The sequence below is a fragment of the Budorcas taxicolor genome, chromosome 14, assembly GCF_023091745.1.
Source record: "Budorcas taxicolor isolate Tak-1 chromosome 14, Takin1.1, whole genome shotgun sequence".
NCBI lineage: Eukaryota > Metazoa > Chordata > Mammalia > Artiodactyla > Bovidae > Budorcas > Budorcas taxicolor.
This window is the reverse complement of record NC_068923.1, coordinates 4,032,264-4,051,192: the sequence shown is the minus strand read 5'-3', so window position 1 is coordinate 4,051,192 and position 18,929 is coordinate 4,032,264. Positions and strand designations below refer to the sequence as shown.

The window sequence follows — 18,929 nt, the reverse complement described above, 5'->3', positions numbered from 1 at the left end:
GAAATGTCTTTGATCTTGGGTTTATTGTTGGGTACTTCTCAAAGTTTTGGAAAGGATCAATGTGTTATAAAATAAAAGCCATCGTATTTATAAAAGTATTATTTTTAGTTTTGTACTGGTTCATTAATCCCAAATCTTGATTACCTTTTCCCCTCACTATTTAAAAATTCTTAATTATTCATTTTTCCTTGTCTGTATTGAAGGAATTAAAATGAAGACTACACTAAACAGCAAGGCCCTAGTGTAATACTATACTCAATATCCTATAAGAAACCACAATGGAAAAGAATATGAAAAATAATATATATATGTGTGTATGTGTATAACTGAATCACTCACTTTGCTGTGTACCAGAAAATAACATTGTAAATCAACTGTACTTTCATTAAAAAATACAATTAAAAAAAAGAAATGAGGATTAGAAAAGAATAAAGTTTCTTGGCTCACTTTGTAGAGAATTGTGTAAATTGTGCTGCCTAATAAAACATCCTAGTGAGACTTTGTCCACAATCAAAAGTATACTCCATGCATTTGGTGTTTTTATTGGTAACTTTAGACCACTCTCCATGGTCACTTTGGGACCACTTTTCGTGGTAACTTTTGGTAGCATTTTTCACACTTTATAGTCTGTAAATGTTTTAGTAATATTCTCTCACGTGATCTTTGTTTAGGACTTCCTGGTGACATTTGTTGATCAGGTGTCAGTACGTGGCATTTTGCAGGGTGGAGCACCAAGCACACACGACTGCAGTGTATTCATGCCAGTCTCCTTAGGCACGGTACGCCTGCCTTCAGCGCTCTGTAGGCACTTCCCTTCCATGTCTTTATACCTTGCCCCTTTGTGCTGTGGCTTTGACCACACTTTGGCTCAGAGGGAGAAGTCTTTGAACTGAGCTCTCCTCACATCATTGTTTACTCTTGCATCAGAAGAACAGAGGCTTTCCTCACTCTCGCTTTCTGTCCACCCTCATCCGAGCATCTCTGCTCTGACTTCAGGAGCTGGCTCTCTTGTTCTAGGGACAGAGTGGGAGAAGATGGTGGTGCTGGTTTCTCAGCCTTTGTTTCCATTCTGAACTTCATTTCTGCTTTTCTACCTAATTAAAGAAGTTATATTCATTTGGAGGCATCTTTAATGCTTTCCTCCTCTTTGAAACCTGCTGTCTTGCCCCCTGCCTCCACAAAAGTTTGCCTTGTAGGCTTTGACCCTCGACAGACACCCCTCAACCCCGCGATGCCGGTTCACTCACTTGTTCACCAGCAAGTGTTCACCGACTGTTCACAGTGCCAGCCACTGTCCTCCAGGGGCTCGCCCTGATCTTCTTGCAGCAGCTGGATTTCTTGAGCAGGGTCTCTCCCTGCTGTCTCACTCCTCTACCCGACTGGCCTCTGCTGACTCGCCTTTACTCCGCCGCTCTGCTGGGTCTGTGCTCACAAAGAGCGCAGTTAACGCTTGTGGCCATGTCCATGCCACCCAAGTGGTCCCTGCTTCCCTGACACGCCTCACGGCCTTCTTGAAGCTTTTTCTGTGTAAGAGAATCTAAAATTACTATCCCTCATCCTCTGTTTTGTTTCATTATTTAGTCGCTGTGTTTTTTTCTTTTTTTTTTTTTTAACTTTTTTTCTGCTTTTCCCTATGCAGTTTTGCCTTTAGCCTTTTTGCTCATTTGTCTTGCTCCAAGGGAAAACTCAGTTACTCTCATGGATTCAGTTGTTATTTTTCTGTGCAGATGATATTCCCCTCTTTCTAGTAGTGACCTCTTTAAAGTATCAGTTCTTTTAAATTTTCTATTTGAAACCTTTGGCATTCATGAATTTATCACACCTTAAGAAACGTGCCTCTTGAGAAACCTATATACAGGTCAGGAAGCAACAGTTAGAACTGGACATGGAACAACAGACTGGTTCCAGGTAGGAAAAGGAGTACGTCAAGGCTGTATATTGTCACCCTGCTTATTTAACTCATATGCAGAGTACATGACGAGAAACGCTGGACTGGAAGAAGCACAAACTGGAATCAAGATTCCCGGGAGAAATATCAATAACCTCAGATATGCAGATGACACCACCCTTATGGCAGAAAGTGAAGAGGAACTAAAAAGGCTCTTGATAAAAATGAAAGAGGAGAGTGAAAAAGTTGGCTTAAAGCTCAACATTCAGAAAACGAAGATCATGGCATCCGGTCCCATCACTTCATGGGAAACAGATGGGGAAACAGTGGAAACAGTGTCAGACTTTATTTTTTGGGGCTCCAAAATCACTGCAGATGGTGATTGCAGCCATGAAATTAAAAGACGCTTGCTCCTTGGAAGAAAAGTTATGCCAACCTAGATAGCATATTGAAAAGCAGAGACATTACTTTGCCAACAAAGGTCCATCTAGTCAAGGCTATGGTTTTTCCTCTGGTCAAGTATGGATGTGAGAGTTGGACTGTGAAGAAAGCTGAGCGCCAAAGAATTGATGCTTTTGAACTGTGGTGTTGGAGAAGACTCTTGAGAGTCCCTTGGCCTGCAAGGAGATCCAACCAGTCCATTCTGAAGGAGATCAGCCCTGGGATTTCTTTGGAAGGAATGATGCTAAAGCTGAAACTCCAGTACTTTGGCCACCTCATGCGAAGGGTTGACTCATTGGAAAAGACTCTAATGTTGGGAGGGATTGGGGGCACTAGGAGAAGGGGACGACCGAGGATGAGATGGCTGGATGGCATCACTGACTCGATGGACGTGAGTCTTGAGTGAACTCTGGGAGTTGGTGATGGACAGGGAGGCCTGGCGTGCTGCGAATCATGGGGTCGCAAAGAGTCGGACACGACTGAGCGACTGAACTGAACTGAACTGAAGAAACCTTGGATATCCTTCAGTTTAGCTTCAGTTCAGTCGCTCAGTCGTGTCCCACTCTTTGCGACCCCATCGACTGCAGCACACCAGGCCTCCCTGTCCATCACCAACTCCCAGAGCCTGCTCAAACTCATGTCCATCGAGTCAGTGATGCCATCCAGCTATCTCTGCCTCTGTCATCCCCTTCTGCCTTCAGTCTACCCCAGCATCAGAATCTTTTCCAATGTGAATATCCTTAGCATGGTAATTGGTAATTTTCCCAAGTATGTTTGGTGAGGCTGGAGTTAGCCCTATCGGTTGATTCCATGACACTGGAATTTCAGCATGGGCGTACATTATCTATTCATATTTGTGTTTCAAGAACTCTTGTGAAATAATAAAAAATCTTGTTGCTTTGTGAAAAATGCTTTTCATAAAACAAAGAAAGCCAACTGCTAATACTATGATAGACTTTAAGAGAAAGGAATAGATACAACTAGGTATGCAGTTTTTTTTGCTAGATAACATGATACATTTGAGTAGAATAAAGAGCAGAATATCATTAACTGTTGTTCTTTAACAGTATCAGTGAAGCCTAGGTGTTTTATACAGAAACAGGAAAAAAGGATTTATTAAACTGTTTCAGTGTTTCAATATGGGAAACTTTGGCCACAGTCATAGGAATTAATGTGTGCGCTTAGAAATGTTGAGATTGGTAGATGTCTGTTTACCTGTTGCGTGATACATCTAAAATTTAAAGTCATCTGGTTGTCTCGACTGGCTTTCTTTCCTGTGCCTTTTTTTCCCATCAGTTCTTAATTTTTTCATTGCTTCTGTTGCTTTCCATTTTTTGTCCTTTTCTCCCTGTGTTCCTTTATACTTGTAAAGTTCCAAAAATATAGCCGCCATAGGAAGTCTGACTTAAGCTAGTGTGTATGGAGGTTCCAAGGTAATATATGCTGAAACTAGAAAGCAGTACTTTTCAGTGTTGAGACTGTTCCAAACTGAAATGAATTGCCTTTGGAGAACAGTGAGTTTGCCATCACTGGGATGGTGTGTGCAGAGGCTGGACATGCACCTGAAGATGTAGGTGGGGTTCAAGCCTTGGATGGCAGGTGAGGAGCAGTCTCAGTGACTAAATTCTCTTCCATTTTTGAGATTCTTGGGTGGTATGCTCAAATCTTATTTGGTTGCCAGAGAAGTTCAAAAATCATTTTCATTATATGCATTAGAATAAAAACGACATACCACAATTACAGATGTGATTCAGATTTTTCCAAGAGATTCAAATTTTTCCAAGAGTCAAATTCTACCCCAAAGGATAAGACTTTTCTGAAATCTCCAATAATTCAAAAGAATGTGACAAGATTCTTGGGTTAAATCAGAAAGATAGGTTCTAAAAGTGTTTTGGATAAACTTTTTTGCTCTTCTTATTTTCTTTCATAAGGAGAAAATCACCAGCTAAATGCATAGAGATTTCTCTGATAACCTTGTCATTTCCAAAGAAACCTACAGTAAGGTAATTTGGTGCAGCCTTTAGTTTAATTTATGTCATAACATTAACCTGTTTGTCTTCATTTAAATTTTTGGTTTCTCTTAGAAAAGTATTTTCTCTAAGGAAGTGAAAATCATGGGTTTCTGTTGATCTTCATCAGTAAGCCTTACTGAGTTCTGTCAGCTCAGCTTGAATTCCTGATCTGGCCCAATCAGAGAGAGTAGGCAAAAGGGACTTGATAGTTACTTTCCCTACTTCTTTGTAGCTGGAAAAGCGACTGAAATGACAGGCACTTCTCATGCTGTGGTCATGTTGTGTGCATCTGCAGTGGTAAAACAGGTGTGTAAAAGACTTCAGAGGTGGGAGGTGATAGTGGCCAGGGGTCAAAGGGGCTAAGCGCACTGAAGAGGTTTTCTCTTCCTTGACTTTCTGACATAGTATGTTTTGGATGAAGTTACAATAAATTTTATTCCTGAAAGTGTATTGATTTTGTGAAATAAAATGACTTGCAGTTGATGAAACCAGTCTGCTCTGAGCTCCCTCTTCATTCTTTATTAAAATGGAAACCTGGAACTAGAGTATTGTGGACAGCTGAACCTTAAGTTTTACTTGAATCATGAGGTTGCACAGCTTAGTTTTACTGGGACAGAATCCAAGAATGTATCAGATCGATCCTTTCTCTGGGCCTGGTCTTAGCTGTTAGTGAGTAATTAAATTGTCAATGCATTGCAAAAAAAATGACATTATGACACCATTTTAAGTCTTTAGATGCAGGTGAAATCAGTTATTACATTTTCCTGGGAGCTCTGCAGGGGAGAAAGATGCATTAAATAAGACATTATTAACACTAATTGTACCTGTGTGGTTTTTTTTTTTTTTAGTAAGGCTATCAGAAAATGTAAAACCCTGCCCTGTAACTGCCTCATTTTCTGTTTCACAGTGGTGATTAGATGTGTTGTTTGCCTGCAGCCACTGCAGCTCTCTTTCGCTAGATGGTTGCGTGATCTGTCTTTTTTAGTACTTTTATGTTTGACCTGTCTCTTTCTTGAAACATAGGAGGTTTCTTTTAGACAGGAAATGCCTGTATGTGGTATGTTCTTTTAACATGTAGTTTCAAAATTTTTATTTCAGTGACATTCAAAAAAATTTTTTTATTCCAGTGACTTTTTAAAAATGAAGTTTTTAGTATCCTGTTTCCTTGTTTGAGTTTCCTGTTTCATTGACCCTCTTACCTGGATTTGGGTCTTCATTGCCTGACACTAATATTTGTCACTTTCTCTTAGATACTTTTCATTACTTTTTATTTCCATTAAGTTTCTTTTCTTCTTCTTTTGCCTGTCCAGAGTTCTACCATTTGCTGTGTTTATTTGTTCTGATCATCTGTTTAATTTCGTATCCACTTTTGAATTTTTAAAAAACTTCTAATTCTTTCCTGAGTTTTTCTTTTAATTCTGTGTATTTCTGATTTCTGATTTAGTTGCTCTTTAATAACATCATGTGTTGTTGGACTCATTTGTATATTCTTTGTTAGCTTGTATTTATGGCTTTCAGTTTGTTCTGATTAGTAGTCTGTGGTTTTGATCTGTTTTCAGGGCATGTTTGTTCTTATGTGGCTTCACTGTTAGAGACATTGTTCCACATCTTATTCTCCTCTTCTGACAACTTTGTATGACATTTGACCTTGACTATTTTCTGTCATTGATCATTTTTATGTGACATTGGTTTTTCATTACCTTTAAAAGGAATTAATATTCAAAATAGCTTTTCTAACCACACAGACCTGTCTCTTCAGTTGTTTTCATGTGTTTAAAACATAAAGCCACTTGTTTTCTCCCACTTTTATCGGAACCTTCTTCTCCTTTATCTCCGTGATTCCTGTCCTGCTCCATTTTGAATCATTTCCCAGGAGTTTCTGTTCAGTGTAGGGCCCTTTCCTGACAGGGAGATTTGGTGGTTCTTGTGGGGTCTGTCCCGATTCCCAGCTTCTTGCACTTCCTTGCTGCTGGGGTGGGTGAAATCCCTCTCAGCTTCATGTGCCATCTTCCTCTCGGTTCACAGTAATTTCCAGTTTATATGTCTCCACTGTCTTAGTCTGCTGTTCTCAGACCCACTCAACACCTCATTAGGTGTTGCCGGCACATCAGCTGGTCATTATGCCTCACCCCTACCTAGTGGCATCTAGGGATTTGTGTGTTTCTTCCATTACTGCCATGCCAAAGAATGCCCAAGAATGCTCAGACTACCACACAATTGCACTCTTCTCACACGCTAGTAAAGTAATGCTCAAAATTCTCCAAGCCAGGCTTCAGCAATACGTGAACCGTGAACTCCCTGATGTTCAAGCTGGTTTTAGAAAAGGCAGAGGAACGAGAGATCAAATTGCCAACATCCAGTGGATCATGGAAAAAGCAAGAGAGTTCCAGAAAAACATCTATTTCTGCTTTATTGACTATGCCAAAGCCTTTGACTGTGTGGATCACAATAAACTGTGGAAAATTCTTCAAGAGATGGGCATACCAGACCACCTGACCTGTCCCTTGAGAAACCTATATGCAGGTCAGGAAGCAACAGTTAGAACTGGACATGGAACAACAGACTGGTTCCAGATAGAAAAAGGAGTACGTCAAGGCTGTATATTGTCACCCTGCTTATTTAACTTCTATGCAGAGTACATAATGAGAAACGCTGGACTGGAAGAAGCACAAGCTGGAATCAGGATTCCTGGGAGAAATATCAATAACCTCAGATATGCAGATGACACCACCCTTATGGCAGAAAGTGAAGAGGAACCAAAAAGCCTCTTGATGAAAGTGAAAGAGGAGAGTGAAAAAGTTGGCTTAAAGCTCAACATTCAGAAAACGAAGATCATGGCATCCGGTCCCATCACTTCATGGGAAATAGATGGGGAAACAGTGGAAACTGGCTGACTTTATTTTTGTGGGCTCTAAAATCACTGCAGATGGTGACTGCAGCCATGAAATTAAAAAATGCTTACTCCTTGGAAGGAAAGTTATGACCAACCTAGACACTGAAGTGAAGAAGAAGAAGTGAAGTCGCTCAGTCGTGTCCGACTCTTTGCAACCCCATGGACACCAGGCTCCTCCGTCTGTGGGATTTTCTAGGCAAGAGGGCTGATGTGGGTTGCCATTTCCTTCTCCAGGGAATCTTCCCGACCCAGGGATCGAACCTAGGTCTCCTGCATTGTAGACAGACGCTTTACTGTCTGAGCCACTAGGGAAGTCCACCTAGACACCAGGCAGCATATTAAAAAGCAGAGACATTACTTTGCCAACCAGTGCTCATGTATGGATGTGAGAGTTGGACTGTGAAGAAAGCTGAGCACTGAAGAATTGATGCTTTTGAACTGTGGTGTTGAAGAAGACTCTTGAGAGTCCCTTGGACTGCAAGGAGATCCAACCAGTCCATTCTGAAGGAGATCAGTCCTGCGTGTTCATTGGAAGGACTGATGTTGAAGCTGAAGCTCCAATACTTTAGCCACCTGATGCGAAGAACTGACTCATTTGAAAAGACCCTGATGCTGGGAAAGATTGAGGGCAGGAGGAGAAGGGGACGACAGAGAATGAGATGGTTGTATGGCATCACTGACTCGATGGACATGGGTTTTGGTGGACTCTGGGAGTTGGTGATGGACAGGGAGGCCTGGCGTGCTGCGGTTCATGGGGTCGCAAAGAGTCGGACACGACTGAGCTACTGAACTGAACTGAACTCCATTAGTACATTTCACTGTAAATATTGTGCATGGGTTTTGGTTTCTTTAATCTAGTACTTCCTTCTGTGTTTTATGGTAAGGAGCTTCTCTGAACTTAAAAACCATCAGTGCTGTTACAACATTCCCATGACAAGCAATATTTAATAGGGTAAAATTGCCATTAAAACAGTTAATTTGAAGCACTCCATGATTTAACCACATTTCACCTGTGTGTGTGAGAACATTGTTTTACCTCTCAAAATTTTGTGTTTTGCTGTGCTTAGTTGCTCAGTTGTGTCTGACTCTTTGCGACCCTGTAGATAGTAGCCTGCCAGGCTCCTTTGTCCATGGGGATTTTCCAGTCAAGAATACTGGAGTGGGTTGCTATGCCCTCTTCTAGGGGATCTTCCCAACCAGGGATTGAACCCAAGTCTCCTGTATTTCAGGCAGATTCTTTACCATCTGAGCTGTAGAGAATCCCAAGAACACTGGAGTATCTGTCCCTTCTCCAGGAGATCTTTCTGACCGAGGAATTGAACCAGGGTCTCCTGCATTGCAGGCAGATTCTTTACCAGCTGAGCTACCAGGGAAGCCCCTCAAGGTTTTGACCCTTAGATAAATTTCCATAGTGTCGTATAGAATCAGACACATAAGAAGCTTTCAGTACACAATTCTTGGTACACGATTCCTGGGGTCAAGAGACCCCAGGTCAAGCAACTTTTTTTCTTATTTTATGGGAGGAGTGCTCATTATAGTTCCATCAAGCTGATGAAATTTCTCAAACTGTGGCCTCATGTACATTCAGTCAACTTAAAAAGTTCAGTGATTCAACTTACACTGACTCCTTGCCGGGGTCATGATATGTGTCTGTGTCCTCAGAAGCAGAGTGAGGTGGCAGCACATTGCTTGGTGTGTCCTTTACCTGCAGGTGCAGAGGGGAATAAATATGGCACTGTTTGTAACAACATGTAATCTGTGAGATTCAGTGGAGGGTTTGCATTTTAAACAATCCATTGGAGGAAATTTTAAAAAAATCCTTTTTTTGAATCTGAATGTGCAAGATTGTGATTTTTCTGTTGATTTTCTTAATTGTTTTTGAGGTTAAACTTTCAACAATATCAGTAATAGAATTTCCTTTTCCTAGTGACTGGCTGTAGTTCTTGGATCAAAGCAGTGAACAAAGTGGTGAGATGTTACTTAGTGGAAGTCACTCCTTAATCCCGTTAATTCCATTTTGGCTAGTCTAGGTGGACTGAGAGGATAGTCAAAGGAATCACAAGCTACTTGAAGATAAGAACGTATATCCCGGAGTGGGTGCTTACGTAGGGCAGGAACTTGCTGGGTGGCAGTGAATGACTTCCTGTGGAGTGGATCATCTGGGAACACGATTGTTTTGTTTGTTTTGTCACACACAGCAGTTTGAGTCCTGCTTGGTGTGACTGGAGAGTGACTGAGAACAGCAGGTGTGGTGGAAGTTCTGGCCTGGTACTCTGTAGGCTTGGGCTCGGGGCTAGGCTTGTTGGCTCAGAGATCTTCAGTGCACCGAGCATCTTCAGCACGTTCCTTAGGAGTGGCTCCTTTTTTCCCTTTTAAAAAAATATTACCAGTATCCAGTGACATTGCAAGTTCTAAACATGTCTTTTAAATGTCTCATTACTATTTTTGACATTGACCTTTGTTTCTCAGTTTCTAAAAGCATACAACAGTGTGCAGAGGGACTTCTAGGCAGGAAGACAGAAAAAGTATGTTGTGTTTGAGAAAGTGAAGTAGAAGAGACTGGTGCGGTTATAGGGGCAGAGGTGAGAGTTGCAGGCTGGGGCTGGTTTGGCCTTGGTCCTGTGAGGGGTAGCTTATGGAGGGACAGCCTCGGGAGCTTGTAATGAGGTCTAAGTTGAAGAGCAGTGTCTAATATCATGTTTTTCTAAGAACATAAGTCCAGTGGGCCTGTTCCTGCAGTGACCTCGGCAGTGGGTGACTGAATCTTGAGCTAAAGCAGTGGTGACAAGGTTGATTCCGGGTAAACCTGCACAGATATGAAAGTGAGAGTCCCTGAGTCTTCTGATAGAAGAGGCGAGAATCCAGATGCCGCCTGCTGGGCCTGAACACCTAGGACAGGAGCAGTGTTACTCCTAGACCTCAGACCGTGTGAATTGCAGAGTAAGCTGCGATGATAAAAGGCTGTCATCTGAAACTTTTCCAGTTTTGTCACAACAGTGTTTAATTTTATTGCTTAAAAGAAAAGGAATCCATTCTCTGAATTTGTTAGTAGCCAGCCAGTGCTGCAACATATGGATTGTGATCTGAGAATATCTAGAAATTGTGAAAAATAAGAAAACTGGTACCTCTGATTCCACATCATCATTTAACAATTTTAAGTTTTAAATATGTGTGGTTTACTTACTTTGTTCTTAAAAACAAAGAGACAGAAAGAGATCAGCTCTCCATAAATACAATTTCATGAAAACTGAAGGAATGGACTCTGTATTAAATATTTCCAAAGAGTTCCTGAGACCAAAACTGGTGGCCCTTCTTTTCCAGCAGCTGGAACCCCAGAGATCTTGAAACCAGTCCTGAAAAGCTTGCTTCTATGCAGGAAATCCTGGTGGCTTTTGAGAGGAAGATAGAAAACTATTCTGGAAAATTGCAAGTGGTAGTAGAGGTGAGTCACTGACATGAAGAATAACCAGGGACTACAAGGGCTCACTTTCTTTGTTTAATTATGAGATTAAAAAAAATAATATATATATATGTTCAGCTAGGGAAATTTGAAATTTTTATTCTTTGTGTTCTAAATATGAATAGAAAATAATAGAGCAAGTAATGTTCCCTCTCCCACACAGAACCAAACACGTTGAAATCCTAAGCAAAAACAAGTAATTTGAAATTTCACTGTTACCATCAGTGAAAGCAACAGTCATGAAAGTATTGATCCTGGGAAAACATGTGGTAAATAAATGCTGTATTTATGTTCTGATTGTACTTTGAGTGTCAGATGTTCTTCGGTGGGGTTTTTAAACCGTGTTAATTGTACTCGGTCTGAACGTCTGTGATGGCCTGTTCTCTTGGTGGAGGTGGAACGCCCCGGTGAGGGTGAGCTCCTTGCCCTGCGGGTGCCCTGGCTGAGCGCCCTCCGGATAGGACCTTATCTAGGGGCAGTGCAGGACTGCTACGGCCCTCATGGTTTGCTGTGTTGGGGAGCGGCGAGCAGATGGGCCCGAAGGTCTGAGGCACATACGTGTGAGTGAGCGTTCTTCCCTCCTCACTGCTTCCCCAGTCGTCTGCTTTCCCTCTGTCAGTTCAGTTCAGCTCAGTCGCTCAGCCGTGTCCGACTCTGCGACCGCATGGACTGCCGAACGCTGGGCTCTTTCCCTCTATAGGAAGAACCTTATTTTTCAGTTTCTTGTATATTCTTCCTGAAATATTTTATATCTTTTTTTTTTAACCTTTTTACTTCTGGATTTAACATAGATGTGTAGCATCCTTCCATTACACAGTAATGTTTAAGATTCTGTTGATTATTTTAATGTTTTGCATTTGTGCCATTGGGAATTTGGAAGATCTAATTGCCACGTTGTAAACTAATCATTTGCAACAAAGCTATTAGTAATTTCAGTCCTTTATTTTGTTGCTGTTATTCTTTTTTCCACTTACTCCATTTAAAAAAAATAGCCAGTAAACCCCAAAGGGCAAGTCAGTACGCACTTAAAACTTATGAAAACTGCACAGAAAGCTTCCTGAGTGGACTTTGACTATACATGGTTGTTGCCTGGGTCCTTCTCAGTATCTGAGGGAGAAAATGCAGGGAACATTCCAGGGGCAGATAAGGGAAAGGGAGCATGCAGAGGATGAAGGAGGGGGAGGCCGACAAGCGGTAGCTCTTAAACACAGACCCTGGTCCTGGACTGGACAGGGCGGGTCTTCCCCACCCTGGAATCAAACCGGGGTCTGCTGCCTTGCGAGCATATTCTTGACCAGCTGAGCTATCAGGGAAGCCCCTAGCTTTAGGGCTTGGACAAATAGGAGCCATGTCCTGGAGTAGTCACATCCCTCAGTTGAATTCCACAAAGAGCTCTGCTTTCCAGGATTTTGAAAGACTAAAGGAAAGAAAAAATTTGACAAGTTTTATTCTCAGGAGAATGTGTCATTGAGTTGGAACTTTAGGTGGCCTGTTATTTATCTTGCCTTTTATGTTTATTTCCTGATAGTGACCATGACAATGTAAAGTTGGGCACACTTTGTTCCTGTTGCCTTTTATCTTAGCATTTATTTCACAGCCCCATTTTCAGCAAAACTGTTTTTGTGTGCTACTTCATTACCATAATTTTCCACTGGAGATGCTCCATTGATGTAAAAGGCGCTGAAGTGCCTTTTTAAGAAGAACATATACAGTAGTGTTATAAAAAAATAAAAATTTCCTACTACGTTGGTGTGCTTACTTATTGATACTGTCTTTTAAGAAATCTGTTGCCACTTTTTTTGTTGTTTTTTTGTGTATGTTTACTAAATTACACAAATCCAATAAAATGCCAATTAAAACTTGACAACCTAAGTTTTCTTTAATCTCTGTAAAATGTTAAAAATATCTTTTAGAATATAAGTTTTATTGTTTTTTATACTGCAGAAACTAAGGCTGGGTGATATAATATGGTCCACTTAGAAAGTTTCAGGAGTAGAAATACATCATCTTCGTTAGATTATCTTGATAGTATGTTATCTTGATAGATAGATGCTTTTTGGCATTTTGATTCAAATAGTATTTTAAAAAATTGAATCTCAAATGATATGTGAGCCTTTGGTCAGATGTTGTAGTATGTATGTATTAGATTGTGTGGAGAAGCTAAAATCACACAGATTATAGATTGATGAAAAATACTTTTAATAGTGGGTTTTGCTATTCTTAAGTGAGTTTTGTTACATCATTTCCAGGTGAAGCCTTCCTCTGCAATTATAATGGTAGTAATTATGATCATTTTGGATGAAGGTGGTTTATCGAAAAGTACAGTATAAAGTTTGTCTTTCTAGGACCATGTGCTATGTAAAAGGAGGACAGATTGAGTCTAACTGGCATAGTAAATAACCTTAATCTTCAAATATGCCCCTGCCTAAATGGCATTTATCATAACTACAGAGTGTCCATTTCACTTACCCTTCAGGACATTAATATGTCTTCTTACAGTAAAAATGAATGTTGACTTTGTATTTCATATAGTCTTACAACGATTTCTTTGTCAAGAGTATCAATACATTTCTGGTTACTGGATGCTTGACTTGTTTTTTTAAAATCTGATTTTGAGATAAGCTGTCGTTTGCTCTTTAAATATCTATTTTAAAATGTTTTTAAAACTCTATAACTGATTCCTTGAATTACGCAGTAGGAAACCTCTTTGGGCTTGTTCTTCATCTGTAAAATGAAAACTGAGCCTCTAACGCAGAGAGCCTGGTATTCTTCAGCCTTGCCTGATGTAGTTCCCTGTTCCACTGGCTGCAGCCTGGGGTGTCTACACGGCTGATGGCTGATGTGGGTTCTGTCAGAAGTTAAATGCTCCTGGAAAGTCTTAGACCTGTCACTTAACATTTTGCAGTTTCAGTTTCCTTTCCTGCCAAATTAGGGGAATAATATCTAGATCAGGATTTTTAAAAATTTTAAATGGCATATATATAAGCAATTTATATATTGTAATATGTATTCAATTTATATATTACACAGTATGTATAATTTATAATAATACATATATATGTTAATAAGGTATTGAGGCTAATGCTTGTTACTGTAGCTGTTACGCTGTTTCCTTATTTTCTTCTGCTGATTACCAGAGTTTATTCTTTAAGGCCAGTGGAATAAATTTTAATGTGTACAGTGAGGCCCTAACCCATAGTGTCTTGAATCTTTGAGGACAGCTAGTTTGTACTGCCTTCTCATCACCTCCCCAGATTGCCTCCTGTCTTTAACCATCTCCAGTGAGTAAACCAGTTTCATCTCCACTAATCCTTTCATTGCAGACTTTACTCCCACCCTACTCTGTTCTACTTTTCAGAAACTTAGAAATTATCTGAGCTTGCTAGTGCCTTCCTTCGTCTTTCACAGTGATCTCTCTATATCTGTGATGTTATTGAATCCTTATTTCCCCCAAGCCCAGCTAATACACACACACTTGCCGTGCATGCACGCATGGACGCCAGCATTAAGTCACTTTTCAGCAGTGGTCTCCTCTGGAAGTGGCTCTTTATATTCATGTTCTCCCGTTCAGATTTTGATAGCTCTTTTTTCCTCCCTGTGTAGTTGTGATGGATAGCGCCCCTAGATCGAAAGTAAATAATCCGGTGTGACGCGCACTCGCGCTCTGCGCTGTGCGCTTAGCTGCTCAGTTGTGCCCGCCTCTTGGCGGCCACATGGACTGGAGCCTGCCAGACTCCTCTGTCCAGGCAGGAATACCGACCCAGGGATTAAACCCAGGCCTCCTCAGTGCTGGAGAACTGTTTGCCATCTGAGCCACCAGAGAAGCCCAAGAGTACTGGAGTGGATATCCTAGCCCTTCTCCAGTGAATCTTACTGACCCAGGAGTTGAACCCAGAAGGCGGATTCTTTGCCAGCTGAGGTACCTGGGAAGCCCAATGTAAACTTATGTCTTGTGCTACATCACTTTGGTCGTGTCCGACTCTTTGTGACCCCATGGACTATAACTCTTCTGTCCATAGGATTCTCCAGACAGGAATACTAGAGTGGGCTGCCATGCCCTTCTCCAGGGCGTCTTCCTGACCTAGGGATGGAACCTGCCTCTTTTGTGTCTCCAGCATTGGCAGGCGGATTCTTTACCACTAGCACCACCTGGGAAGCCCCACACTTATACCTATTCCTAATTATTTTTTATTTTACCAAAATAAAATGCTAATGACTTATATTAGATAAAAAGAATATTTATAATGTTTGTGTAAAGTCTATAGAGTCATATTTATTGAAGGTAAGATTATATCACTGGTTGTAAGAAGCACCTACGTTTTATAGACTAATTAGGAAAAATAGGTTAACAAGACTAGGTCAAATGTAAGATACATTTTTACTCCATGAATACTATAATATGAAGAAAAATGTAACTTTGGATCAATGAGATATGACATGTATAGCACATACTGTTTTTAGTCTTACTAAATCTTGTGTTAAAATTTTTATGTACTCTTGTTCCCATGTTAAAAACTTTGTTTTCTTATTTTTGTGGTTTCTGTGAGCTGTGTCTTTTTGTTTCATTGCAGATATTATGCAACCTTTTCTTGGTCTACTTCTTTCCAAATGTTTTACATCGCCATATGTAAAATAGGTAGCCAGTGGGAATTTGCTGTATGACTGCAGGGAGCTCAAACTGGCGCTCTGTTATAACCTAGGGGAGAGGGATGGGGTGGGAGGAGGGAGGGAGGTTCAGAAGGGAGGGGACATATGTATACCTATGGCTGATTCATGTTGATGTATGGCAGAAACCATCACAATATTGCAAAGTAATTATCCTCCAATTAAAAATAAATACATTTAAAAAATATATTGCAAAATAAGAAAGAAAATAATCATTTCAACCAGTTTAATTATCATATGTCTCCTTAGCAGTGGTTCTTGCTCTTGGGATTGATAGATTTTTTAGGGAAGAGTCCTATGAGCTCATGAACTTGTATGTGAAATTTAGCCATTAGGCAGTTTTTTGTGGTAGGGAGAGGAGAATCCAAAGCTTTTAGCAGAATCTTCGAGAAGCTAATAACCCTTAAAGAAGTTACTAATCTTAAAAGAAGTGAATCCACTTCTGTAGAGTTCCAGGACACCAGCATTTCTCTTGCTGCTCTCCATGTGGTCTGGAATGTAAATTATGAAAACTTTAGAGTATTTTGAAGCTCAAGACAAAGAAAATTTGACGTTGAATTTTTGGCCTTAGAAATGGCAGCGTTGTTCAAGTGATAACATTTAAAGCATCAATCATACCATAAACTGCCAGGGAACCCACTTAAAGGAAGTATAAGTATAAAAAAAGGTGGTATTGTAGTCATGGAAAAAGGCATTAGAAATCTGTGGATCTACATATATTAAAGAAATATGAAAGGACAAAACTGTGCTTCTGTTTTGAACTTGAGTAATTTCATGGTTATGATTTAAATTATTTTTCTAAAGAAAAGAATATATGTTGGAAATGATAAATATCTGGTGTTTGTATATATGTGTATGTGTATAGGAATTACTTTTTAATGTTGATATGAGTAATGAAAATATTTGATTTTTTTTATTACAGTGCATGCAAGATATGGGAAATACTAAAGCAAGACTGCTATATGAAGCCAATCTTCCAGAGAACTTTCGAAGGCCACAGACAGATCAGTATCCTTTAACATTTCTTTATTTTGGGTTTTGAAAGAATCAGTTCATTTTTTTTTTTTCATTTTTATAGTTTATATTTTAACTTTGTATTTAGGAACATGTGAATGTTATCATACTGTTGTTCATAAAAAATAGAGATTGATTTGCCCTGACCTGTGCTTTATACGTGGTAAGCTTTTAACGCTGTTGCTGCTGTGCTGTGCTCAGTCATGTCCGACTCTTTGTGCCCCCATGGACTGTAGCCCGCCAGGCCCCGCTGTCCATGGGAGTCTCCAGGCAGGAGTGCTGGAGTGGGTTGCCGTGCTCCCCTCCAGGGGACCTTCCTGGCTCAGGGGCTGAGCCTGCGTCTCTGACGTCTCCTGCATTACCAGGTGGGTTCTTTACCACCTCGCCACCTGGTTTTTAACAGGAATCTGGTAATAGGACTTACATAGTATTTTCATATAATTAAGTATAAAATATTGTATCCAATTCTTGGTTGGTCTCCAACTCTTGATTGGAACATATAGGTTATCACTGCTAAGCTGCTAAGTCACTTCAGTCGTGACCGACTCTCTGCGACCCCATAGACGGCAGCCCACCAGGCTCCCCTGTCCCTGGGATTCTCCAGGCAAGAACACTGGAGTGGGTTGCCATTTCCTTCTCCAATGCATGAGAGTAAAAATTGAAAGTGAAGTCGCTCAGTCGTGTCCGACTCTTCGAGACCCCATGGACTGCAGCCTACCAGGCTCTTCCATCCATGGGATTTTCCAGGCAAGAGTACTGGAGTGGGGTGCCATTGCCTTCTCCAGAAATAGGTTATCACTTTAGACTGGTGTTAGAGATTTGATTCATGAACATCTGGAGTATTTTTGTTGAAGCAAATCATTTCCACAGGGGTTTCCTGAGATCACCTTCATGTGAAGGAGTGGACGAGACGAGTCTCATGCTGAGTGGAAGTGGGTGGTGACAAGGGTGTGGGTTCGGGTCCCTGACGACCTTCTCTGGGTCACAGGCTGCATGCACAGCTCTGTCTGCATCGACATCTTCCCTCACAGACGAGGGGGTATTTCCTCACGGCATTTTAGTCAGAGTATTTTCACATGCTAAAGAAAAACCATTTGATTTTATAGGATTTCTCAGACCCCTATTGAGGCCCGAGAAAGAGCTCATCAGAGTAAGACTGTCTAGTAAGACTGTCTGCCCGTGATGCAGGAGACCTGGGCTTGATCCCTGGGCTGGGGAGATCCCCTGGAGAAGGGAAAGGCTGCCCACTCCAGTGTCCTTGCCTGGAGAGTTCCGTGAACAGAGGAGCCTGGCAGGCTACAGTCCATGAGATCTCAGAGTTGGACACAGCTGAGCCCACACATACACTCACGAAATTTTATCCAAAGATGATTTTTGTGATTTTGGCAATATGATGTAGTTTCTTAAAGATCAGCTGTGTGCTCCCCATGTGTGTGCTAGAACAGTTTGGGTGATCGTACAATGAAAAAAGTTCTTTTCCACAGGGATACAGGCCATTTTATATATATATATATATATATATTTTTTTTTTTTTTTTCATATTTGTGTAGAAACCTGTTGAGGTATATTCCAGAAATTAGTGTTTGGCCTTTTCTGTTTCTGCTTCTCCCACCTCCTTCCCACACATTTAGCAGTCTGATATCCCAGGCTATTTTTGTTACAACAAGATCCTAGGGTAAGAGTGGGTGGTGTATTTCAGGCATAAAAATTGTGTGAGCAGAAGTATGAAGGTGTGAGGACACATGACATTTTAAAGTTTTGATGTGATAACATCTAAGTTTTGTTGGGCAAGTGGCAAAAGCAGCTCATTATTGTTCCAGATTGTGAAAGGTTTTCAGTGACATCTAGAACCGCCTGTAGATGGAATATAGAGCAGTGCTTCATTTAATTGACCCAAAGGCTTGTAATGACCCAAAGGCATTTAACTGACCAGGGCTTGTAATGCTGTGAGGCAGGAGAAACATTAGAAACGTCACCTTCTATCATGTGAAAGAGGGGTTGTGGAGTCAGAGAGGTCATGCAGAATCCTAGTGCGGCCCTGAGATGAGCAGTGATGAAGGTACCACTTACGTAGTGGGACTCAGAGTGGGCAGGAGGGAGCTGGGGAGACTGGAAAGGAATTGGGGAGGCAGGGACGTTTGGAGTGGGTTAACACTGGCTTGCCTTCTGTGGAAGACACTGAGATGACCCCATGTTTTCTAGCTTGGCTAAGCTTCTGTGAGTGAGGAGACTCACAGAAGGAAGGGGAAGGAAGGGGAAGGAATTCAGTACCAGATGAAGGTTCAAAAGTTACAGGTGGAAGGCGGTGAGACACTGCTTGGGCAGGATGAGGTGTCTGTGGGACACGCGTGGAGATGCCCGTCTGGAAGCTGAGACGGAGTCTGGGCCCTGGAAGAGCAGAGGGTGCAGTGTCGATTGGAGAGCCCCTTGGTGTGTAGGTGATGGAAGAATGCTTGGGTAAGCTATGTTACCTGGGGCAGTGCCTCTGCTCTTTCTGAGGATTTTATTCAGAATCCTGGAAATGCTTTTTCCTTCTCCTCTGGAAGTGAGGGCATG

At 41.2% G+C, this 18,929-nt stretch overlaps 1 protein-coding gene across 2 annotated transcripts in view; it reads left to right on the top strand.

Moving 5' to 3' along the window:
• The window catches only part of SMAP1 (small ArfGAP 1), a 189,830-nt gene that overhangs the window by 60,735 nt on the left and 110,166 nt on the right, over nucleotides 1-18,929 (top strand). For both annotated transcript variants that reach the window (XR_008200586.1, XM_052651530.1), the window contains exon 3: nucleotides 16,282-16,367. Coding sequence is in view for 1 of the 2 variants with exons in the window: in XM_052651530.1 (XP_052507490.1) it covers nucleotides 16,282-16,367 (86 nt within the window). In the remaining variant the exon portion in view is untranslated. The remainder of the gene's footprint in view (nucleotides 1-16,281; nucleotides 16,368-18,929) is intronic.